This window comes from Carettochelys insculpta, chromosome 26 (assembly GCF_033958435.1).
Source record: "Carettochelys insculpta isolate YL-2023 chromosome 26, ASM3395843v1, whole genome shotgun sequence".
NCBI lineage: Eukaryota > Metazoa > Chordata > Testudines > Carettochelyidae > Carettochelys > Carettochelys insculpta.
Window position 1 is genome coordinate 12,852,104 of NC_134162.1, and position 26,438 is coordinate 12,878,541.

Consider the following 26,438-nt stretch of genomic DNA (forward strand, 5'->3'; position numbering starts at 1 on the left):
GCTGAGCAGGGAAAGGGAGTGGGAGAGAAATCTGCATCTAACATGAACTCACCAAGGAACAGAGCTCACTTAAGGGCTGTAGAAAATTCAGAGGTACAATGCCACTACACTCTAAGTATGTGGTGTCTGTGCATGTGTGATTGCATGCGTGTTCACATGTCTATATGGGATTTGGCTTGCCTGTTTGACTGTGGCCTTGTGTACACTAGAGCAGTGGTTCCCAACTTAGGGTCTGCAGACCCCCAGTATCGCAGGGGGCCTGTGAAAAAAATAAAAGATAAATAAAAATGATCATAGTAAAGAAGTTTAAAAAATTGCAAAGTTACAATTGATTATTAGTTTTAAATTAAATATCTTGCAATAATGTTATCAATTACTGTCCGGAAATTGATGTTGTGGTTTCCTTTTTTACTGAATGGAGTGTACACAGCAGCTAGAATTGGCATTGATGGGGGTCTGCAAATGGTTTGTGGGGTGACAAGGGGTCCAAACTAGTGAATAGATTGGAAACCACTGTCCTAGGGGATTTGAGCAAAGTATTTTCCGCTGACACTCACATTGGTTCAACTGCCTGGTAGCTGGGGAAGTCCAAGTGGAGACACGACTCCGGTGTCTCCTGCTGGTTTTACTCGTGTTGTTAAACTACCTCAGTGCCAAAAATGCTCACACCTTCATTGTGCTAGGGCTCCTTAACACTGATAATTTTGTGGGAATTCCTTGCTGAAATCTTGTGGGGCCGGACCAGGCCTGTGTCTGAATGCATGTCTAGGCATTTCAGTGAGTGAGTGCACCATTTCCAAATGCTCCTGCAACTTGGTTGAAATGGATAAAAGGAGGAGAAATGGATTTAGTGTTTACCCGGGAGAGAAGAGGAGCAGCAGCAAAACATATGCTCATGTAGAGTAGCTGATGTGACAGCACCTAAAATCCTCAGCAGTCACCCTGTTCTAGTAATTTATCAGTGTAGTGACACACCGAGGTCCTAAAAATCCCAAAAGGGGAGGCTCTGGTCTAGATTAGACCATTTTGCAATAAGCTGAAGGGATACAGCCCCATCCTTAACAGAGGTTTGTGAGCGGAAGGATTGAGAGCCCAGGTAGAAGTTGGACAAAAACCCAGGATTCTGTCTGGGGTTGCTTTTCAAGAGGATGTTTTTCACTTCTTCTCCATGACCTTAGATGGTGAAATCCAGGCACCTGCCTGTTTGGGCACATCCAGGGAACCACTAGAAAACTCTGCTTGATTTGTAAAGAAACCAACTGTGCTGACCCAGCAACACTTCCAGGAAGCCTTGCCTGGGTATGCAACCAACACGCTCTAGGAGCGAGACAGACACCAGATCCAGGATGGCTGGATCTCATCCCTCATCCCCCTCCTACTTTGTTTTGCACTTTCATGCTAATTCGTTACTGCTCTGCTAGCCCTGCATGCCATGTACAGCACAGATAAGCAGCAAGCTCTGCCATGGCCACCTCAGTGTTACCCTTGGGTGGGGTGGGAGGAGGGAAAGGGCCTCCCATCTAAGTGGGGCGCTTCGCAACCACAGCTCTCCTGCAGGCACAGTAGCGCCAGCTGCAATTCAGGCATGCTTCTGGTGGGAAAGGAACAGAACTGCCAGCTGAGGAATGAGTGAGAACTCTCCCGTTCAGACTTGGCGGACTTTTCAGTTGGTAGGCCACATTTGCCCAGTAAGGAAGTGGAAACCCTCATTTCTTGCCAGAAATGTGAGATTTAGAGTAGGACACAAGGCCCACAGTAAGGGATCTCAGGCCATCCGGAGGTGCTAGGGGAGATTATCAAAGAATCCTAAGGCTGGAAGGGACCTCAGGAGATCATCAAGTCCAGCCCCCTGTATTAATTACTCTGTACAACTACTCTGTACAAGGAGTAATTACTCTGAACACGGCTGGCTCTGGGCAGCTCAAGGGCACCACTGTAAATGCATGGGTGACATGGGAAGGTTACGCAGGCCTCTCAGAATAGAGACCCCCTACCAGGCATCTGGAGCTGTCAGCTTTGGTCTCCCTGTAACACCTGGTAGTTGGCACTGCCCCCCAGAGGTTGGCTTCATGGAATGCAGTCACGTCAAAACCTGTTCCCCTTCCCAGCCTGAACACAAAACAATGGGACACTGACCCTCCTTGCACTCCAGGGCCACCCGAGACTCCAGGTTGTCCATCTGCATCTGGAGCCTCTTGAGGGTGAGGTCATTTTCCCGGGACTTGCGCTTGTAAGCGATGAGGACGATGATGACGATGATGAGGAGCAGGCTGCCTCCCGCTGCAATGCTGACGATAGCGGGCAAGGTCAGCAGGCTGTCCGAGATCACGTTCACTGAGCCAGGGGAGAAGACGATGCCGCCCACATGCACCTAGCCAAGCAAAACAAAGGGGGGCTCAGCCAGTGGGCTCTGCCTGCTGTGACCAGCTGAGGGAAGGGGATGCAGTGATACCGCTTTCAGGGAGAGTGGGAGAGGTGAGTTGGTATTAGGGTGAAGAACTAATCAGACTTGAGAGTAGCTCTATTCATCTTCCCTCTAATTTTTTCCATTAATGTGTAGAGTAAATATTGTTCTGTGCACCTAGTATGTGCGGATGTGCACTACCAATAGACACCCAGGCTGCTGGTTGTGGGTGCTCTGCTAATCAGCTGGGTAGCACTTGAATCTCTTCTGGGTGGGCGTCCATATGCTCAGCTTACGGGGAACACTGATCTCTACTCCCTTCATGCAAACCCAGTGAGCTTCCCATGTATTGGACACTCTATGACCAGCCATACAAGTGCTGTTAATGTGGCGTGGTGCTTTCTCCCTGCTCCCACCCTCCCTCTGTTCCTGGGTTGTGCTGTTCCTTGCTGATACCTGGTGGAAAATCTCTGCTCCATGCTTGGAAGATGAAGAAATCTCTTCTCATTTATGTCCTCATATTTTGGATGTTGGAAATGTCCCTCCGTTTTAATCGCTCCTCTCCCAGGCTGGAGGAAATGCTATTCCTCTCTGGGTTTGGACTTTGCTTTCTCTCTCCCATTTCCCATGCCTAGCTTATGGCCACTCACCACACCCTTGGTAAGACCTTGTCTTTATTCAGCCCCTTTCAGTGTGGAGAGAGGCTGCTTTTTGCTGCTCTGCTTGCTTTGACCTCTCATGACGAAGGACACTGCATTCACCCTGGAACTACCACTGCTCCGTCCCAGACAAAATCCTAGCCATGCTGCTGACCACAAGGGTCTGCTCTCCCCCCATGCTGGGGAAACTGATTTCTGCCCTCATGGTTATCTCAGCAGGAAAGGAGAGTCAGGAACAGGAAGCAATGGCCTTTGAATAACTGGTGCTAGAGTCCGGACAGATTTTAACCGAAAGCCTCTTTCTTTATTGGTCAGGGAGAACATTCCCTTGTCTGCAAAGATGCTGACGCGGTAAACAGTCCGGTCACAACGAAGACTCTAAGAACACTGGCTACCTTCAAAAAAGAAAGGGCACAGCCCTTTTGAAACACACAGACAGTTTCCATTCATGATAAATACGTCAGACTTTTGCTATCTCCAGCTTTGTTCTTATTATCTGATGGCTCCATTTGACTTTCATTTCACAAGCTTTCAACTCCCTTTTGTAAACTGCGAACGTTAGAGACAGACCGACAATTCCACTGGCAGAAGAGCTAACGGGAAACCAAGAAAGCGGGCTGGGTGAGAAGAGAGGAGACTATGGATGAAAGCTCTGGGATAAACAGACTGGGGGTTAAAATGGGTTAGAGTTTTCTTAAATGAGCCAAGGCCTCGGATATCAGCAACTGTCCGCAGGGACACACCAGTGTGAATTATACTGTGATAGTCCAAATATGTTTTGGTTGCTGAACTTGAAGAAAAATAAATCACAAAACTCATTCAGTTTCTACCCAGACCCTTCAGCAGCTGCCCAATGGGTCTCTGACTGCATGTGAGAGGAGTAACGCTGCCTCACGCTGAAGTAAATGAAAACACAAGAGCTACCATGCAGGATTAGTTGCAAGCTCATCAAATTCAGTACTCAGCAGCAGCCAGTCTCTGATTCTTCAAGAAAAGGGAAAAGTCCCCGTCATATACCTGGCCAATTGTGCCATGCTGTTCACAAAAGCAAAATTCCTTCCTGATCCCTGCAGAGGTCACAGAAATTCACATGTCTTATAGAATGAACAACAAATAAAGTGGTGTGAAAGAATAGCATACCCAGTATTGATGTCCAGAGTTCCCACTAATTCTTTCCATACAGGGGCAGAATAAATTTTCTTACATTCACTGAAACAGAAGGATGTGCACCACCAACAGAAACACACACTGCCCACTGCAGGCGCTCTGCTAATCAGCTGGGCAGCACCTGAATCTCTCCTGGTCACCTGCCCAAGCACTCAGTTTACAGGGAGCACTTCTGATGTCCTGCTAACAAAATACATAAGTTTGGTGAAATCTCGAGCAAGCCCCGAGACGATGAGGGCAGCTCCAGTGAGATGCTGGGTTTTTCTCCTCTCTCATCCCCAGCGATATTTTTAACTTCCCATTAAACAGCCATAAAGGGAACTAAGTACGATTCCTCATAACTCTAGGAGAAATGGCACTCAGTTGTTTCAGTGAGCCATACCTGGAAGGAAGGAAGGACAAGGCACACAGACACATAAAGTGGCTAGATGCTGAGTTTTGACCTCACCATAACTTTGTGCTGCCCGGTGAGGTTGGGGGGTTCACACAGCAGTTGGGTCTCAGACACAGTGACAGTGCAGGGGGTGTCTCCAATTAGGATGGTGTAGTTTAGCTTTGCTCCTCCAGAAGCTGGCGGGCACAGATTTTTGCCCTAGAGATGAAAACACAGAACAGATTGCAGAAAGATTCAGCATGTTCCATGGTCATTACTCATTCACCTTTACCCTCACAGCTGGCATGTGCTTTCGAAGGAAAGCCAGGGTGTCACCCCATTCCAATCCCCACTGGCCTCTCTCTCCACTTGGTGGAATAGGGCTCTCTCATTTACAGCCTAGGCCCTAACAATGGAGGGTGGAGACAACAGGGCTACAAAAGGTATCACTGTATCCAGGATACATCTACTTTGTGCACCTGACAACATATGGCTGTGCGGCTGTGAGGTGCACTGTGTGGCCCCACTTTATTGATTGGAGCGAGCTCTCCAGGCAGCAAAATAAAACCACCTCCAATGAGGTGCGGCAGCTTCAACACTGGAATCATGGCTCCTGCAGACACTGGCATTTGCATTGCTAAATTTCAGAAGGGCAGCCCTGTTAGTTCCCCAGGAATCCTGTGCTGCCTTAAAAGAGTAACAAATGCATTTGGATATAAGCTTTCACAGGCTGGGGGCTGGAAGTGGGCTCCAGGCCACAAAAGCTTATGCTACAATATATTTGCTAGTCTATAAGGTGTCACAGAACTCCTTGTTTCACCACTGCTAAACCTTTTAGTTGTTCAGGAGGGTGTTTCTTCACACCGCTGAGTGAGAACAGTCGAAGCAGCAAAAGTACCAGTGTAGAAACAGCCTAAGCCTCTTGCATTGTTGTTTCAGGCCTGGTTTGTACTTTAACTTGGCATGACTATGGTCATGTCTTCATCACAGGGAAGATTGACCCTGCCACAGTCGATCTTTTGGAGTCTGATTTAGCTTGTCTAGTAGGGATGTGTTCAATCAAACTTTCAGACTACCTGCAACCCTGCCCCCCATTAGGATTAAGGGAGGTTGATAAGAGCACGTGCTCCCACTGAACTCCTTTAGTGGAGAGAGCGCAGAAGCTCAAGTTAAGGGACATCAACTCCAGCTATGTGATTAATGTAGCTGGAATTGTATACCTTAATTAGTCCTCCTGCTGTAGTGTAGACATGCCCTATGTCAGATAGAGATTTGATTTGCCTTTTAAATGGTAAAAGCTACAATGCAGACACCATCAGATCAGTGTAAGATGGTATGGCTTATTTCGTTTTGTCAAACCAGAACAAGCTGTACTGATATAGCCACTTATGTACTGGTATAATGGTGTCCACACTAGGTTTTTGTCATGCAAACCACTCCCACCTCACTTTAACTATTCTGGAACAGTTAATCCACAAAACTTTGACATATAGGCCATGTCTACACTAGCCCCAAACTTCGAAATGGCCACGCAAATGGCCATTTCGAAGTTTACTAATGAAGTGCTGAAATGCATATTCAGCGCTTCATTAGTATGCGGGCAGCCGCGGCACTTCGAAATTGATGCGCCTCGCCGCCACGCGGCTCGTCCCGACGGGGCTCCTTTTCGAAAGGACCCCGCCTACTTCGAAGTCCCCTTTTTTTGGAATTTAATGGTCAATTTCGAAGTGCTGCGGTCGCCTGCATGCTAATGAAGCACTGAATATGCATTTCAGTGGTTCATTAGTAAACTTTGAAATGGCCATTTGTGTGGCCATGTCGAAGTTTGGGGCTAGTGTAGACATAGCCATAGACGAGGGCTCAGATCTGTGAGAGCGTCAAGCTAAACAAACAATAAGGTAAGGTAGAGGCATGATTTTTATGTCACTACAATTTTGGAAAAAGCCTTGGTGTAGTTTTATATCAGTGAAAAAGTATGTTTGCCTCTGTCCTTTAAAGGAATAAACTATATGGCATAAGCTCCACCTGCAGAAGAACTCCTAGGTCTATGCTATGAGGTTCAGCCAATACAGTTACACCATAAACCTCTTCCTACTGTAGACTACATCTAAGAATGTGGGTAACTGAATTACCCAGACAAAGATACCTTCTGCTTCGGTGAGGAGTTTTTAGCTTTTCTTCCGTCTTCACTTAACAGGTGATAAACTAATGGCATCATACTCAGTGAGAAACTCTTTACATTGTTCTAATACCTGTCAACCCAAGGGGCTTTACGTGGCAGCACATCAATAGTGCCATGACTGGAGGGAGTATAGCTGCCAACTTAAGTGCAGCAGCTTGCCTGAGAGGGGAAAGGAGGGAAGTTTGGTCTGTAACACTGGAGCAAAACCCTGCTGACACTAAAATGCTGCAAGTACCTGTAACATGAGCAGAGCTGGTAGTTTTTAAGTTCTTCTCTGAGAGACCCTTAAGTGCACTCACATACATGGGAAGGATGCAGGACTGAGTCATCTTGTAACATCAGAGACCATGTGCATTACAACCCCTCCCCTCTCTGCACTAAGTTTGTCCACTGACCAGCAGAGACAGCAGGAATCGGCAGCCAGGAATAGTGGGTGGCTTGCATGAGTGACTGGGGTTCTACCTGCAGCCCCGCATCCCCCTTCACATGCCTCTTGTGCACCAGGGCACAAGAGTCCTGCCCTTATCTGCACCTCAACTTCCCTCCCAGCACTTTTCAAGCAAGCAAATAGCCTAATTTTTACTCTGTCCCCTCTCTCCCAGAGCTGGAACAGCTGCAAACAGCTGATTTGTGGCATTCCTGCTCTGGGAGAGAGGGTGAGGAGGGGAGGCTTAGTAAGTGCAGCCTTCCCATGCCCCAGTGCACAAGAGACGTGGGGGAGGGGCAAGCCAGGGGTCCCCGTGCCAAAGGTGGAGCCTCAGTCGGCCACAGACTGCCCACCACTGGGTTACGGGTTGCAGCCAAGTTCAGTTTTGCATTGGAGGTATGTAACAAGGTCTTTAGCAACAGAACCTTCTCCTGGGGCTTAGACTTCATTCTTTCCCAGGCCATCTGTTTCCCACTCCCCTGTGCGTAGCTTTCAGAATGGAGAGAGAACAGCTGAACTATGAAAACTACTGGAGCTAACCCACCGCGTAGTCATACCTTGAGGATGACGGGTGATCCTGGCTTCTGATCCAAAACCCCAGTCGGGCTCAGAAGTTCAAATGTGGGGTTTGGATAGTAGATAAACTTTGTGTCATTATAGATAAGCAGGGATTGGACATTGTTAAAGACAAAACCGAATTCATCCGGTCGCTCGACAGCATCTGAGCCAGGGCGGTATTCAGAAGTGAGGGGTGGAGCTAAGCAAATTAGGGTAGTTGTATTCACAGTCTTACAGACCTGGACAGGAAAGGGAAAAAGGATAGGAAGATTAACACTTTGAATGAGAAATCTCTTTCACAGTCTCATCTTTGCCCATACATAACACTCAGCGGCAAGTGAACTGACTCCCATGCAGTCACGTTCATTTAGGCTTTGTCTACTGTATAGTTAGTTGTTAACTGGCTTTTAAAACCCTTACACCCAAGCTGATATTGGCCCTTTCAGACTGGAAGATACCTAAGGCTTGGTCTACATGAGAGAGTTAAGACGACTGCAGATACACAATTCTAGCTATGGCAATTGCTCAGCTATAATTGACTTATCTGCAATCAACTTACCTGGCTGTCCACACAGAGGGAGAATGATGGGAGAAACTCTCCTGTCCACCTCCCTTACTCCTCGCGATATTGAGGAGTACAGGGAATTAACTGCCAATTAACTGCCCAGATAGTTCAATTTCACCTGTCTCTACAAGGCACATGAAATCAAATCCTGGAGCGCAGACAAACCCTAAGTCTCCAAATCTTGCAGCTGAAACAGGCCATAGCCATCAGACTTGTTTGCTGGCCTCTGTCTGAAACAGCTGTGGTCCTATTTCTACAAGGACAGGTGTCCCGAGTGTAAAAGTTACTAGAACAGTTGCCAGCCTCAGTAGAGGGGTGGGAGTTGAATTTTCTTCTCAGTTTAGCGGTGTCCTTTCCAGGGTAGGCCAGAGACATGTGTCTAGAGGGAAAGCCTATGGGGAGCTGAGACAGGTCCAGAGGCCTATGCATTACATGGGAAGGGCCACAGTTCTAATCCACTGGCAATAATGTTAAGTGCCACCAAAACCAATCAGTGCAACTGACAACTCTTCCCCTCCCTCCCATGGAGCTGCAAGAGCTTAATAAAACTCCTTGCTGTGCTGAGCTGAACCTGGCTGCGGTCATTGCTTTCAAAAGCCTGGCACTCAGTAGCTGTGAGAGGGGTTTCAGCTGCATCTGTCAGTCCTCTCTCTCTCCCTCCACAACTGCACGCACAGAAAACAGGAGAGCGGAGTAGAATTGGGCTTGGTGGTGAGCCTTTGAACCCCTAATATCTTCTTAAATTTTACAGCGCAATGAGTCAGGGACTCTGGACCACATTTAGAGGCGTCTTCCCTAGTATGAGTGTGAGTCAGTGTTACTGACCTGTTGTGGGTGCGTGAAAGTGAGGGGCGGTAGCAGGAAAAACAGACAGTAAGGAGCAAAAGTGAGGATCATGGAAAGCAAATCATCTGCCTCTGTCGTTTCACACAGACACATTTGGAATAGTTGTCTATAAAGGTTGAAGCCTGGCCAGAAGATTTTGGAAGAAGCAAATTAAGGGAGAGGCTGCACTCCCTGCAACTTCAAACCAAAAGGACAGTCTGCTTCCACAGCACCTGAGGCTGTGCTGTTATTTGTCCTCACGTGCCTGGCCAGTACTGAAGAGGAAAGTCACCCCTGCCACTGCTGACAGTTACATGGGTTACGGAGAATTTTGCAGTCTGTTGCCCAAATCAGTACTGAGCTACCAGCAGAGCACTAGAGTGGGTTACAGGGACATGTAATACAAAAAACTGGGTTCAAATCCCTCCTGGTTATCAATGATGCTAATGGCATTATGTTACAGGAACTCTCATACATTAGCTAAATTCTGACTTGGCTAATTGCATTCTGCTCCCCTAAACCCCCTCTGCAGATTCTGCTGGATTGGTATTTAGCCAGCTTCATTCACTCATGTTTGAATCATGATAGTCTCATTTTTGGAAGAGTTTGTGTCCCCTCTTATCCAGCACAAGGACACAAGACTGGAGCTGGAGACAGAGCTCCAAACTTGAAAATGGCTTAAGCAACTAAAGAACCATAAACCAGATTGCTAAGTACTTTTTTTCCTTTTTTGCTGCACTGTATCTGCCAAACGTGTCTTTGAGCTGGACCCATAATTAATGTCCAGCCTTGGATACACATTTGAGATCAGAGACAATCTTCTAACACCAAAGGGACAGAGAAACAATCAGCTGACACTGAAGGATTCTAGATAAAATGAAGTTTGACTCCTTTGGGCTGAGGATGCCCACTGCTCCCCCTTCCCAGGGTGGGGGGGGGTGGAGTTTGTTTGGAGGCACAGCATAGCTTTCTCTGCTAATTTATGGAGAAACCAGGCCCTATAAAGCTAAAGGCAATGTTTAATTTGGCCTCCCTCCACAAACAGAAGATTTAATTCCACTCAGATTTGTGTATTTAGAATTCAGCTTTGTAACAATAATAAATTAGCAAAGAAAAGGAGCGCTCAGAGGTGAACATGGGGAAAGGAAAAAGGAATGACTGCCAAGTAATTAACCCTTCCCAGGACAGCACACCACAAGCTCAGTCTTTTGCAACGTGGAAAGAGTATTCTCAGGTTGCATCAGTGACAAGTTAAAGAGAAGTGTATCTGACTACAGGCTGAACCTCTCTAATCTGTAACTCTCTCATCCAGCAATGTCTGTAATCTGGCATGATTTTAGTTAGCTGGATGACCATTTATCCTGGGTGTGGCTAAGTTTCCAGTGGTCTCATGAAGTTACTTTCTAGCCTCCAGTCACTGCTCTGTGTTCTGTGGGGTTATTTAGCTGTAATTTACCCCTAATATCTTCTAAGAGCCCAGCGAGCAGTGGAAGTGTTGGTAATGTGCTACACAATATTGACCTACCATGGTCTGGCAAATTCTCTAGTCTGGCACTGGTCAGGTCCTGAGGGTGCCAGATTTGAGAGGTTCAATCTGTACAGCGTGCATGAACACTACCTAGCCACTGGCAAACCAGGGGTTTACTTCAGCTCAGCTTCCTTGGTTAAAAATGGTTACATTTACGTTAAATGTTTTTTTGTGCAGCAGCATGAAGGAGGGAGTACTGGACAGGGTCTCAAGAGGTCTTGATTGAGTTCCCAGCTCTGCCACAGATGATCTGTGTGTTCTTGGGCCATTCACTTCCTACATACTGTGCCTTGGATCTTCATGTTCCTCCCCTCACTGGAGTCTTGAAGCATAAAATTCATTAACGGCTGTGAGTTGCTCTGATACTAATGGGTATAGGATGATAAATGACCCAAGCAAATAAACTAATGAGCTTGAGACAACCTTTCTTGATGTGTTTCAGCAACTCCACGCCAGGCTGGAATGCTGTGCAGCAAAACAATGGGGAGACATGCAGTGTCCATCTCACCCACATACCTGAACATTTCAAAAGGTTTAAATTAATTGAGTGTGGGCTCAGCTCTGGCTTTAGGTGCAAGTTTGGGGGTGTACAGTTTCTTTTAATGGTTCCCAGATGGGGAACCGCTGCTTCTCAGCTTCATCTTATACCAGTTCCACTTGCTCCACTTCAGTCATTTTAGCAAAGAGAAATTTCCTCTCCAACATAGAATTCAGTAGACTCCTGAACTATTCACAAAACGGCTTTGACGAGATGGGCCTCTTTCTTCTCTTCCCTGCATCTGATGTGTCTTCCACTATCCCCACAAAATCTATCTCCCTTTTTCAAATCAGTCTATTAAGTCTGAGCTGGGAGTTCCTCTGTGCTGAGGAGACCGAATAAGTCCTTTTGCTTCTGAGCAAAAGCAAAACTGTTTCCATGCAGCATGGCTCTTGAAAATCACTAAATAATAATAATGGATTTTTACAGCCTTCTGGGTGCCTCACATAACATCAATCAAACTCATAAACTATCCAAATGCACAACAGCTCAAACATAAAACAAGACAAGATAAATGATAACCATCATTAATTAACATCCGGTCCCTGTGTATGGCGTCACAGATTGGGTGACATTATTCAGACAAAATTTCTAGCTGCCAAAAAACACAGGGATGCTTTGTTCAACCCCAAACAAAATAACTCCTTCAGTTCAGACAGAGAACTAGAACAATCAGCAGTTTGCAAGTGTGACTACTTGGGACTAGTCCTTTGTAGAAGCAAAGTAAGGGCTTGTCTACACTAAGGGGAAGATCAGCCTGTCCAGTGTTGATCTTCTGGAGTTCGATTTTGCGGGCATGGTAGAGATGTATGAAATCAAACTACCTGGGGACAGCAGTCAACCCCATGCTCCTTTATAGTGTGAGGAGCACGGGAGGTCGATGGGAGAAACTCTGGACAGCCAGGTAAGTTGATTGCAGGTAAGTTGATTCCAAGTACACAATTGCCATAGCTGATTTGTGTATCTGCAATTGACTTAACTGCCTGGTATAGACCAGTCCTAAGAGTTTTATCTGTGTTTCCCTTGTATGTTCTTGGGGAGGAAACTTCTACTCAGTTTGCTCCCAGGGAGGTCAGGAGAGGATAAAGGGCTCCAGAAGTTAGGCCAGATATCAACCTGTTTCTACAGGCACTAGGCTAACGGGTGGAGGTTTCAGCAGTTTTTAGGGCAAAAAGAAGGGAATGAAAGGGTCTAGCAGCTGAGGAACAGCACTGCGCACTTGGCAACTGTGCTGCGGCCTGGGTCTACTGCCAGTTGTTCTGTTGAGTGTGCCTGGGGAGAATGCAATTTACACAGTCTGGGCCCAAAGGAAAAAAAGATTACAGCTCTATTTATTGACTTTGTAACTTGCCATGGTGGTTTACGAAGTGCGGGACAAATGGTTTCAATAAGAGACTCCGTTAGCGCTAACGAGGAGAAAGTTATAAAAATAAGGCTGAGGAAACACACGCAGCCCCAGGCATACAAGTCTGGAAAGAGCTGCAGCCCAGCCCACACAATGAGTGCTTTACCTTTTGCACACCAGCTCCCTTCTGCATGTGACAAGCTGGGGCTCTGCAGGCACAAGGGCCACTTGGGCATGTCTGTGCCACACTGTGAAAGGGGCTCTGACGTAGCCACTAAAAGCAGGTGCTGTTTGAGCCACTTACTGTAGTGGTATGAGCTGCTCCCCCCCGCCCCCATGTCCAGCCATCTTGGGCTGGACTGCAAGGCTTTCGTTTCATTCCATAGGCGGGAAGGCATCTTAGTGGGGAAGCAGCCGCCTCTCCACTTATCTTGTGACTTGATCATTGCAACAAGAGGGGAAAGCATCCTGAAAGCTTTTTGTTCAGTGGCGGATCCCTCCCCTCCCCCTCCACCTTTGCGTGCTTGCTGGGCTCGGAGCTACTACGATATGAGCTATATTTATGGTTTGACAGATACAGAGGGACTACTGAGAAACAACTAACCCCAGGCTGGCAATTTCTCACTGCAGACATAGCTGTGGGCCTGCACTGGAGGAGCCCGGCGAAGCCAGCCTCTGTGGAGCTGCTGGGAACTGATACTTTCTCTCTCTCCACTGGAGGAGGTTCCTGGGGAGACCCCTAGCTGCGGCATGCTGGGAGTAAGCAGGGCTCTTGGGCTAGTATGTGGGGATCCGGGGAGCATGGAAACACCAAGGGCAAGTTCCAAAAGGAAGTGAATTGGCAAGGCCCTGGGGAAGGACCAGATGCTCGCCTTGGGGAGACAGACCAGATACCTAACCGAGCTCTTCCACACCTAGGTTCTGAGATGGGCTGGCAGTTGTGTGCTGGCCTGGGGCAGGCCCTGTAGTGTACAGCTGCCTGGGGGTCAGTGCATGAATCATTTCCCATTGTCTGTGCGTCAAGCTAGCTCTGTATACTCAGTGCCCTCCCCTGCTGTTGGTTTTTGTGTGTCTCAGACGACCTATAGCTGGGCCTCTCAATGACACAAGCACCATGTGTCTCTGCTCGCCCTACTTCCCATCACTATGGGCCTCCACAGTGTGAAATACTAACGCCTCCTCAGTCTCCCCAACCATGCCTATTTGGGTCCCTCCACCTTGCTCCTCATAGGGCCATTCAGTAGCCTGGGGCTGAAGGACCCACTGCAGAACTCCCAGGCCCTTTGCTGACCTCTCAAGGAAGGCAATCAGATGCAAAAAAAAATCAAACTCAGACCATGAAAGACAGCCCCTCTCTTCTGCTGCGGCTGCCTAGCGCCCACGAGAGTTTCAGCTGGGGTCAGGGTTGTGGCTGCATGCCGGATTTGCACCACATTCAGCCACCCTGCGTGCCAGATGGGGAACTCAGTGCTAGCACCTGGGGTCCCCAGCTGGTAAACACAACAAACACTGGAGGCTAAAGTTGACCTCTCTCCAATGACAGACCACAGGCCATCTCAATTAATAACCTGTCCATGCTCTTTATTATGCCAGCACTGCTCTTGATTACTCCATCAGCACTTATGCTTTACAATTTGCTATCTCCGACATTTCTACCTTCCCTCTGCAAATGAGTTCATCACTCAGATGCCCCAGTGTGTAGTACCTTGATCTCCGATTGCAGCTCCTCTAGAAAGCCAGTTAAACCAAACAAGCAAACAATTCAGCTGGGGCAGCTATAAATGGCAGAAGCTTGAAAACACCTTCGAGGCCTTTCTGCATTTGAGGTGCTTATGTTTAATTACTCCTACAATTCAGAAGTACTAAAGGTAATTAGATTTCATGAGCATTCACCAACACAATTCTTGCAGTTACCCAGCATTTATATAGTCAGACCTGCTGATGGGAGCAAGGCAAAAAGGTCAGGTGCACCAGTTGCACCTGCTGATTCAAAAGGGCCCAGAGCTCCTAGTAGCAGTGGTGGCGGCCAGAGTACTGGGCCTTTTAAGTGGGACTCTGGGCAGTGCTAAGGGCTGGTTGGAAGGAGATTCAATGCCGTCTGGCAGAGCAGTGGGTCGGCTGCTCCCAGCTCCGCCCCTTCTGTCCGAGGCTCCACCCATTCCAGGACTGCAGAGCCACGCCTCACACCCTACCCAGGGGCCTGCTGGTCATGTGTCTCATGTCACGTACAGAGTTGTCAGGATACATGGTGCTTCTCTAAAACAGGGGAGGGTAATTTCTGAAAAGAATTCACAAAATGCTACATGAAAACGTAAACCGCACCTTTCAGACGCCTGCCCACGGCAGCAAGTCTCTTTCAGATACTTATTTATCCCATCTCTGAATAACTGCAGAATTCATCTGTTGCTGAAGGGTCTGGGTCTGTCTATGTAAAGCACACCTGCAGTTCTGCTGCGCATGCCAGGAGCAACCAAACTAGACTCTCTCTTGCTAAACTGACCCTTCTAGGCATCACTAGGTGAAACCCACCTGCTGGGCTGTATTTCCCAGGTGCTTCCAAAGGGGATGCAGCACGTGGAACACTGAACGTATCAGAACAGAACACATGTGCTGTAGCTGAGCAGGCTGCATTGGTCTAGACAGAATGCACCTGTTGTGTTGCCCAGCCTGCTAATGTTGTATTGTTTTCAGCAGTTAATAAGGGCTCCAAGTAGGGCTACCTACCAGGCTTCCCTCTGATTTTTTCCATCCATGGGCAGAATAAATTTTGTTATGTGCACCAAGCCAGGTGTGGCTACACACCACAAGCAGAAACACATGCTGCCAGCAGTGGGCACTGTGCTCATCAGCTCATCTTACAGGGAACACTGTTACCTCCTGCAAAAGGGCTAAAGGAGAAGCCCGCTGCATTCTCATGCTATCTACTTACATTGACCGACTCCTTGCCGTTGTACTTCACACGGATCCTCGGCTCCTGGATCACATCCAGGTTCGACCCAGTGACTGTCAGAGGGGTGTGCCCGCTAGAGAGTAGCAGAAAACACCAGGATTAATGAGGTCTGGCAGGGAGAGCTGCAGCCATGTATAGCAACTGTGCTCCAACAACATGGATGCTTGTTGATCTCAAAAAGATGTTTTCTGTAGACTCTGCAAGAACTAGGTGACACGGAGGATTAATATACTGTCTCAGAGTCTCTGGGGAGGGATGTCTGTCCTGTTAATTGGATTTTCTGGTCTCGCCTGTCCCCCAGGGTGGATAGTCACCTCCTACATAACACTTCAAGGTTTGGCACAAACAAAAGCAGCAGGATGAACAAAATAAACAATCAGGACCAAGTAAATAAGGACAATAGATTAGTCACAGTGTTTAAGGACTTACAGAGTGAGTCTTCTCAGTAGCAGAGTGCTGCACAAGGAATGGTATGGGCTAGGAAAGAACATAATATCTCGCACTTCCAGACTGTAGCCAGTTCTGGGGCTGGGCACAGCACAGACACCCCGGGAAGTTTGGCTGGAGGGTGAGGCATAATAACCTGTCTGGTTGTCTACACAGGAAGTTACGGAAGCTGAATATAATTCATCAAGTTAAAACAATGAGAAGTCCTGTGGCACCTTTTAGACTAACAGATTTTTTTGGAGCATCAGCTTTCATGGGCTGATGATGTGGGTCTTTGCCCACGAAAGCTGGTTCTCCAAAAATTTGTTAGTCTATAAAGTGCCACAGGACTTCTTGTTGTTTCTGCAGATACAGACTAACTTGGCTACCCCTCTGATGTGTGTCAAGTTAGAATACGGCCCTGATTCTGGTGCCAATACTACCGAACTTTTGCAAAAAACACCATGGGATCCTCCAGTCTTTGTTTTCCCTTCTGTTTTGTGTGCTGGAGAGCACCTCCAGCAGCCCAGCACCACACCTTTCCAGAGAAAATACCAGCTGTGTCACTTATTGCAGCTCTACCAGTGATTTAAATGAGCCTGTGAAACCCCCCTCACTTTTGATTTCAGGCACTTGGGTGAACATCCCTTTTAGCCTGCCTGGGTCTTTTTTCAAAGGAGACACTTATTTCTCCCATTCAATTTCTCTTTTCAAATGACTAAATGTGAAATTAACAGCCCTGTTTCCTCCCTTGTGCAGATTCATAGGGTTACACTGTGAATGAATGTGACCTAGCTTTTTAACTCTCCACATATCAGAACAATACTGCCATCCCTGCCACCCCGTCCCAGGCAGTGAATCTTGGCTAAAAAGTGCACTTTGATTAACAGCAGTTTTTTTGTTGCCGCTGGTTTTTGTTTCATTCCAAGCTCTCCAGAGCTACAAGGAGGAGACTTTAATGAGCAATTGTGCATTTTGTCAGCAGATGGGAGTGATCTTGGGGCTTTATTTGCTCTCACAGAAACCGTGCACACTGAGATGGCTGTAATTGCCTTGGTAATTAAAACTGGGTTAATAACGCTGGATCTGATTTTCCATCTCAGGAAATGTGGATGATGGATCCTAGCTTGATCAGATAATGGGACAAGTTTGGCTTGGGATTCACTTCCAAACAGTGTGAGCCTGCAGCACTGAGCTGGCAGCTACAGGAGGGTGGAGTTCTCGAGGTTGAACCAGTAACCTGATAGAAATGATGAATTCAGGACCCTCTGTGGGAGACATGCTCTTCCACACGGGCTTTCTTTTGTCCTTTCTTGGCATATCCTGAAAGATGAGACTGAAGGCAAATTGACAGGTCAACGTAAGCCCAGAGTTCAAACCCAGGCTCATGCCTAACCCCCTTCCATTTACATACAAACTGCACTAATTCAAGGCCTGCTGGATGGCAAAGGGATGGAGGGTTTGAGCCTGAGTTAAGCTGGTATCCAGGTTTTGCACAGTGCACAGACAGGCCCATTGGACTAGTGCAGTGGGAGTCCACCAAAAATATCCCACAGTCCCACAGGTGACTTTCTTTGTCCTCTAGATAGTCAAGTTTGGCTGATAATCAGGTTTTCTTGCACTCAGCCACAAACAAAGGGCTGGAACATCTGCCTTTTGGGAGGATACTAGGAAGTCTGGATATGGGTAGCTGGACTCAAAAAGATGCAGGAGCCCCAGATTTGGAGACAGGGTTTCAAAGGTCCCTGTTGGGGCTACAAATGACTGCAGATATTCAAGCCAAAGGTTAACAAACCCAGCATCTGCTAACTTGAGTACAGGACTGTCAATGCTGTGTATAGACACCCTGAGGTGTGTTGAAAAGAGGATTCTGAGCCTCTGCAGCTACCGTACAAGGATCCAGCTTCTAAACTTCACTCTGGAGCTTGTGAGCATCTTTAACACCAGTGACTTTCAGGCAGGGGGAAGGTGCTCAGTTCCTTGCAGGATCAAGCCCTAAACAGCAACATCTTCAATATTTACACAGATGAAATAACCTCTGGGAGATGTGATTCCAGCTGGCCATTGAGAAAGGCAGACAAATAAGTGAAGAGAAATCAATAAGGATTCTCCCTGGGAGCAGGTTCTAGGAATCTGAGCCCTAAACTATGTTTTCTAATAGGTGGGGGACCAGGAAGGGGTATAAGAATGTTTAAAGTTAGTGTGGATCCCATTGCATGAGAGTTTCCAATATGAGTCTTAACAGGGATGGAGGGTGAAGTGGGTCAGATAAAGAGCCAAACAATGCCAACAGTCACCTAACATGCAATCAGAGCAGGTTTGCAAAAGATGTTTCCTCCCTTTGTTTGCTACACGAGTACATCTGAATTCACATAAGCACTACAGAGAGAGCCAAACCAGAACCCTAGATCCCAGCTTACCCAGATAATGTGATAAGTTTCACCTGGGGCTCACCTCCATGCTTGCAAACTTATCCCATTGGCTGGAATCTGCAGAACTGAGCTGGGAGCTACTTAAGGGTGAGGGCCTTGATAGTGAGTCAGGAACCTGATAGGAAAGGCCTCCTGCATCGTATTTCAACATTCCTTCCTCTGGGTAGAACACGGGGAGGATGGAATGAAAAAGAATGGACTACCCAAAGAAAACTCTGTGAATACGGGATGAAGGCCTAGCCCTGTTCCCATAGAATCCAACCAGCTTGCATGTTTCTAGTTCCATTATATCAGGGAAGTTAGCTTCTTGGCCCTGCTCTCGCTCCCAATGAGGCAGGAGATATGACAGAAGCTGTAAGAGACTCTCATTACCTCGCTATGCTCCATTCAGGTTCAATGCGCTGCACCCTCGGGTCATCAATGTATTCAAATTGCAGGGTGCTGTCTAATTGCGCCCGGTCCACACTCACAGAGACATGAATGGGGCCCAGGCCATGTGCTGATGGAGCAGAGACACACACAATCTCATCCATGGACCTCCTGTGGAAAAGAAAAACAGGAGCACCTTTAGGCAGAGAGTATCTGTGCTGAGGGAAAGGGACCCCACGCACATTTCCATCGTGCCGTTCCTCTGAGTGAAGGTACTGCTTCCATTGCAATCACAACTCCTACCACAAATGCAGCCACTTCCAGGGTAGGATGTGGCTGCTGTTAATAGTCTAATAGCAATGCTGCCCATGGCTTTAGGACAGGAAGTGAATAACATGTTTTTCAAGTGGGAACTTGCAGGGAGAACGGAGGGAGGCAGTTGCTCCTGATGCCACAAATTCATTATCACAGAGGAGCAATGAGGGCTCCATGCAAGTGGAGACCCCTCCTGACTATCCAAAGAGAAGGTCAGGCTTTCCGAAATCACTCTCTGTGCCACACTGCAGCCTCCTGCCTCCCTCAGTGAACCTGTTGCCTTCTGCTGGGCACATGAAAGCAAATGGCTATTTTCCAAGTGAGATCTGTATGGTTATTCAAAGGCCAAAACCTTATTACCTCCCTTCCCCACACGGATCTTGAAAATCAGCCAGTCTCAACTAGAGGAGGGCTGGGCAGAACTAGAAAAGTATCACTGCCATCTTCACAGCTTTATTTTCCTCAAACACACTCTACTTGTGGAACTGGGAATGAACCTCAGGACTTGCTGTCTGGTGTTTCGACAGACCAGACCATCAGCTTCTCTAAAAGCCTCAAAGAACTGCTATGTGGGCGGCTTAGCAACAGACCCAGAAGAGCAGAAAGGGAACAGTTAGTGGTTAGAGGAGGGGAATGAGAGTCAGGATGCATCAGGGTCTGCTCTGCTACTGATTGACTTCAGGACCCTGGGCAAGTCACTTGACAGCTCTGTCTCAGATGGGGCTAATTACACTTCTGTAGTTCTTCAGTGTATTGTGAAATTATTGTTGACAGGACAGGTCCCAGACTGACAACCCTAGAGACTGAATCCTATATTTAGTTACTTGCAACACTGTTAGGACCAGGTATTTTGACTTTGTGCCTCAACTCAGACCTGGAGAGAGAAGAGGACAACCCGCCTCCATGACCCATTTAGTCTGTGACCCAACTGCTGGGTGCAGCAACAAGGGGAAAGAGACACTTCGTGCTCATCACAACAGAGCTGCTCGAAAATGACTGAAAAACACAAGGATTAAATTTGGACTGGAATCTACCAACTCGGCTAAACTGCTGTCTCCTCTCGCCTCCCACCATCTCTTCTGTGTTCCTTTTAACCTTTTCCTCCCGTCTCTTCCCTCTCCCGGCCCTCACTCACCCTTCCAACTAGATCTATTTTAACCTAGATTTTTCTTTTTTGGTGGGCGGGGGGGCAGGACGGGACGAGACTTGCAGGATCTGCGCACAGGTTGGGGGTTTATGGGGGCAAGAACAATAATTTTGTGCCAACCATTGTTGCGCCAAGCCAATTTCCTAAAAGGGAACCGTCTTTTCACCCCTTTCCTCCTCTCCAGGTCTGGGCCAGGCAACCCAAATCTTCATGTCAGCCAGCACTGCACAGAAAGAACTCTCTGTTCTTTTATCTCCCCCTCCCCTTTGTCCCAGTGGCCTCGCGTTGCTGCGGAGGCTCTAGTGTGCCATAGATCAGAATGCACAAGGCCCTGGTTAGCCCTTCTGCGAGATTTGAAGTGACGCATCACTGCTGGCAGAGTCACTCTGCGCGCCCTGTGATCAGTTAATTAGCTTTCTGCGCTATTATTATGTCGTCATGGTGAATCTACCCACTCTTGCAGGAGACGGGAGAATGGCGGAAGCTGTAATTAGAGGCGATGTCATTAGAAACTGCTTAGTGTAATCAGGCTTCCCTCACCTCTGCTGCAATTCGAGTTCATTGACACAAAGCAGGCCAAGGACAATACAGACCACTGTGTGCCACGGCATGGCAAGGCAGTGCAATTTATATACCGCTGCTCACCGTGTTTAAGCTGCGGCTTGTCTGGCGTAATTAGAACATGCAGACAATTTAAAGCCATGGTAGGATTTTGCAGGTCAGTATCTGCAAGTGGCCTGACAATGATCGTATATTTAAGGGATTAGTTCTGCCCTTGAATGCACACATGCCAGTTCCTCTAATTTCAAATGTAGAGCATGCATCTGAGGATGCAATGTGGCCCCACACTTAGGCAGCAGAGGAACCAGGCCTGCCAAGTGGAGGCAGGGGAGGGCAGGGGGACAAAAGGAGCAATTGCCCTGGGGCTTGGTGATTCAAAAGAGCCTGGGGCTCCTGGCCACTGCTACTACCGCAGGATCGACCGCGGCTGGAGCCCTGGGCCCTTTACATTGCTGCTGCAGCACCACACAGTGTGTCCAGATGACTCTAAGGGCTGGATGGGGGGTGGGGGGGGGCACAGTGCTCTGGGTGATGCTGAGGACTGGCTGTCCCCAGCCCTGCCCCTTCTGCTGGAGGTTCCAGGAGTGCAGAACTGCTCCCCCCTGACCTTGCCCAACTGATGATAAATAAATTGTAGTCCTTGCCCCTCAGGGAGAAGCTCACTGGCACAAGATAATCTCAAAGTGTTTTATAGCCCATGAAGGGTGTTGCTGTAGATAAGCAATAGTGTTATCCATTACAGAGATGGGGAAACTGAGGCACAGAGCAGGAGACTCTCCCAAGGCCAAGATGAACCAGGAGAGCTGGAAAGAGATGCTCACAAACCTGACACAATGCTCCATACTAAACACTTGGCCACAGTCTACCTGATATGTGGTGTCCAGTATGGAAAGAGGTGGGTTTTTGGACTACACTGCCCCACACTCATTCTGCAGTGGCAGTATGTTGACTCCAAGAATATTAGAACTGGAAGGGACATTGAGAGGTCATAAAGTCCAACTCATGACATGGCCAAGCACCACCATCCCTGACACATGTTCAACTAAGCTGCTCTTAAATAGCTCCAATGGCAGAGATGCCACAAACTCCCTAGGCAATTTATTCCAGAGCTTAACCACCCTGACAGTTAGGAAGTTTTTTCTAATGTCCAATCCTAAATTTCTCTTGCTGCAATTTAAGTCCATTGCTTCTTGTTCTATCACCAGAGGTCAAGGAGAACAACGTTCCTCCCCCGCCCCAGTAACACGTTTTAGGTACTTGAAAGCTGCTGTCATGTTCTCTCTCAGTCGTCTCTTTTCTAAATTAAACAAATCAATTCTTTCAATCTTCCTTCACAGGCCTCATTTTCAAGACCTTTAGTCATTTTAGTTGCTCTTCTCTGGACCTGCTCCAATTTCTCCAAATCCTTCCTGAAATGTGGTGCCCAGAACTGGACACAATGGTCCAGTTGAGGCCTGATACTGGATTAGAGTTGACAGCAAAAGCCTATGGGGCAGGGAGTGTGCAATGGAGCCCTGACCCCCACCAAAGCCTGTGGGCAAACAATATGAATAATACAGTAGGGTCTCAACATTCATGAGCGTTCCATATTGAGAACCCTCACGAATGCTGAATTTCATGAATATGGCTCCCACCTAGAGCCTGGCTGCTGGCGCTCCTGTCTGGGGCCCTGGGAAGCAGCAGACCCTGACGCTCCCCGCCCCAGAGCACCGGGAAGCAGCGTCTGCTGGCGCTCCTGCCTGGAGCCCTGGGGGAAGTGGCCGCTCGCAGCCGCTTGCAAATAATTGAATTCCCAAACATTAAGTTTGCGAATGTTGAGACCCTACTGTATTAGTAGGCGGACCCTGACTTTTCATTGGTGCAGTGAGGTTCCGAAGGTGAAGCCCTGCTTTAGCTGGATCCTCACATTCTCTCTGTAAGGCAATGCCCACAAAGAGATGTGTGGCTAATGCCAGCATGGAAAACCTGCGCTCTTCAGAGCAGGACGACAGATGGTCCCTGCCTGCATTGTTGCTAAGCTAAACTGACTCTTAGCAAACAGACTGGCAGTCCACAGCGCCACACTCAGCGCAGGATTGTGTAAATGCTGCCACCCGTCATGGCCCCACATGAAGGACAACACCCATCCCTGACCTCACAAGGGTTCTGCCAGAACCAGGAGAGAGACTCGATAGCAGATAAGAATGAATTAAAATGGGCAGCAGAAATAGCCACCCACTCGGAGCAGTCTCCATTTTCCTTCTGGTCTGTTCCAGAGACATAAATGGGGCCTTTCCGGGAACAGCTGAGAAAGGGTCATTTAATGACCTTTATTAACATGATGTTCCTAAACCATCACTTCCCAGTTCAACCATCAAGTGGGAACACAAACACTGTCTTATCTTTTCCAAGACAGAAGGGATCAGTCATCAGGGATATACAGCGTTCTCATTAGCCTCCAGAGGATAGCCTGGGGCCTTCTCTCAACCCCTGCCTACCAATTCCAGCTGAACTCCAATAGCATTTGCAACTGGGAATAGATCTAAGCATCAGAGTGGACCATGGTGATAGGACACCTGGGTATCAATAACTTCCTCTGGTAGCTAGGATAAACTGCCTACGTTCTCTATGTTTCTCTCTCTAAAACAAAAATTATTCTTTCTTCCCTTCCACTGGGAATTGCGATGGTTAACTAATAAATACGCATCAAATGCTCTAAGATCCTCAGAGTAAAGAGGTGGAGATGGATCACTGTTGCAATATGTGCACATCCTTAGCTGTGATCCTCTCCATTTTCCAGAATAGGAAATGCAGCTCATCTGTCATCATATGCCTCATCGGTTTCCTTCAGGGTTTAAACCCCACCTGCATCTCCTCACCTGTTATCCAGAGGGATTCAGGTTTCAGGCTATCAGAGAGGCCTACAAGCCCCAGTGGAAGAACAAAGGGAAATTCCATGTTTGAAGTTATTAATTTTCCAGCATGTATTAAGCAGAGAGGAAAGGTTCCCGGATACTGGCTATAACCACTACAGTAGCTAGAAGCCTCAGCCCAAGGTGCCAGGGGGCAGAGTCAGACACTGTCCCTTGCTTTCATGTTTCTCAGCATTTTATAATATGATGTATGAATCTCTCATCCACTGCCCCTGCTGGAACAAGGGCTAAACACAAACTCCAGACATGAGCTGCTTGGTGCCTGTAGGATTATGGTATAAGACTCCCCTGTACTCCCTCACTGGGCACACAAGGGACACACTCAGCCAGTCCTGGAGGAGCCTCTCAGTGGATGAGCTCCTTCATTGGGGGTGTTTGTGGGCAGCTGACTTGATTTCATGACCTCAGAAAGAACGTGTTCCTGAAAGAGTAGGTCGTTGTTCTTCCATTCCCTTAGATTCTCACCCTAAATCTTACACACCCTGAATGGAACATTCACAAGCACTCAGCACTGGACTGACTAAAGGAATGATCATACCGGGTCAGACCAAACACCCGTTGTCCTGTCTTCTGACAGTGGCTAATGCCAGCTACCCCAGAGGGAGTGAACAGAACAGCCATCCATTTCCAGCTTCTGACAAAGAGAGGCCAGGGACGTCATTCCTACTCATGCTGGTTGATAGCTAATAACCTCCATGAATTTATCGAGTACTTGTGAAAATTCTACCCGTTCTGTACAAGAGATATGGAGAGCATCTCCCTTTCCAGTGCATATATATTCTTTGTACACTTGGCAATCATGTTTGCACAAGCCTGCTGTTGGAGTAGGGAATGCATAGTATGTTTGTGCAGGGCTACAGCTGCTCAGAGGGACTGGCTTGAGGACTATTCAAAGAGATTTCACAATTACTGGGATTTCTGGGGGGACTTTTGTAGGTGACATCATTTTAATATGCAAATTGTATAAGGGGATAAAAACAATGTACATAGAACCAACTCTCTGCAATGGCAGAGTGAGTCAATCTCCCTGATGACATAATGGGATTAAGGAGAAGATGGGAGTTTGCAGAAAGAGTAGTTTAGAAGTTACCAGGACACAGACAAACTTGCCCCTTCTTACCCATAGAATTCGCAGGTCTGGTTTCCCAAGAACACAGACACGCTGCTACCGGCACCCAGGTAGTGGCCACCGATGGTTACCATGGTCCCTCCTGACTCTGGGCCGCGGCTGGGACTCAGGGAGATGACCGCTGGATTCTTGAGAAGGAAAGGAAAGAAGAGAATCACTGGTTTTGTCTGGTGAGAACTTGAGTTTCCTGAGATCGGGTCAGGAACGCTTACGCCTGAGGGAACACAGACACAGCAGAGCCTCTTTGTTCTCAGTTCCTAGACCTGGTGCCACAGCAACCCCAAGCACCTTGACATAGCATATGGAGGGAACCTTACCTCACCATCACCACCCGATTCAGCTAACAAATGCTAACAAGTCTTAACAGAGCATGTCCAAATTAACATTTTTTCGAAAGCTTATACCTCAACTAAACATGGGTGTTTTTATCTCCACAGAGACACAGCAAAAGGCAGCCCCCTAACAGGGCACCCTTCCTGACAAATTTGAAGTCCTTATGCCAAAAGGTTAGAGTTTTGGCAAAGTTATAATCAACCGAAAACAGGGTCTCAGAATGGGAAGTGTTGGGCAACTTTAACTATCTGATGAGCCGATGAAGTGGGTCTTTGCCCACGAAAGTTTATGCTCCAAAAAATCTGTTAGTCTGTATGTTGTTTCTGTAGATAGAGGCTACCATCGTTACCCCTCTGATACTTAACTATTTGCAGCACCATCAGCTGTTCCCATAATACGTCATCATCAGTCCCTTGACCGAGGTCGTTGGAGCGCCCGTAATACATATAAACATATAAAACACTATTGGGTGGAGGGTCAGATAATGCATTTTGAGTACTTCCTGCTTCATAGTACGGAGTCAGCACACTGAATCTGTCCTGTTTCCTCCATTGCTTTCAAACCTCAGCATACCCTCAGAGGTATCAAAGGAATTGCCATACTGGATCAGAGCAGCAGTCCACCTAGGTCAGTATCCTGACAATTCTGACAATGATTGTTAGCAGATGGTTTATAGGGAAGCATAAAGAACCTCAGAATGGACAAAGAGGGAATCACCTCCTAGAGGAGAAGATTTCTTCTCAACCAGATCATGGCTGGCTTCTCTCTCTCTTACCCCATTTTTCTCTTATCTAATGACCCCACCAATACAATATGGATTTGAATATTAAGAACAACATGATATTTGTCAGTGGAATGTTAGTCTGAACCTTGGAAATGGCAAGGAGAAGCAATTCAGGACATGCCAGAAATTAAGCAGTTATATAGATTTCCAACTTTAGAGTCACATCAACAGCCACAAAATTTAACTGAGTTAATACTTGACTGACAAACTGATACGGGCCTGTACAGATCCACAGTTCCATGCTGATCCATGCAAGATCAACTTCCTAGAGTAGTACAGTAACAGCAGAATTCGTTTGTCACTGGATGATAAAAGAGTTTTAATTCTTGTAATTTGGGAATTATTACTTCTAGATAAAGAAAGCACTTTGCGTTGAATTCCTTCTGTTCAGCTTTTGAACCACTAAGCCACCTTTATTTTACTTGCCTCAGTTTGTCTTTATCTTAAAATTCTCAGTGTGTGTATTTCAGCTATACAGCCACAAATTTACGAGAACTTACTTATTCAAT

General features: G+C 47.4%; 1 protein-coding gene across 1 annotated transcript in view; it reads right to left on the bottom strand.

Moving 5' to 3' along the window:
- Positions 1-26,438, bottom strand: part of PLXNA2 (plexin A2) — a 319,252-nt gene that overhangs the window by 41,760 nt on the left and 251,054 nt on the right. The window contains exons 15-20 of the mRNA XM_074977826.1: positions 24,804-24,940; positions 18,752-18,919; positions 15,501-15,594; positions 7,770-8,009; positions 4,679-4,822; positions 2,137-2,371 (exon numbers count right to left, since the gene is read on the bottom strand). Coding sequence (XP_074833927.1) covers positions 2,137-2,371; positions 4,679-4,822; positions 7,770-8,009; positions 15,501-15,594; positions 18,752-18,919; positions 24,804-24,940 — 1,018 coding nt within the window. The remainder of the gene's footprint in view (positions 1-2,136; positions 2,372-4,678; positions 4,823-7,769; positions 8,010-15,500; positions 15,595-18,751; positions 18,920-24,803; positions 24,941-26,438) is intronic.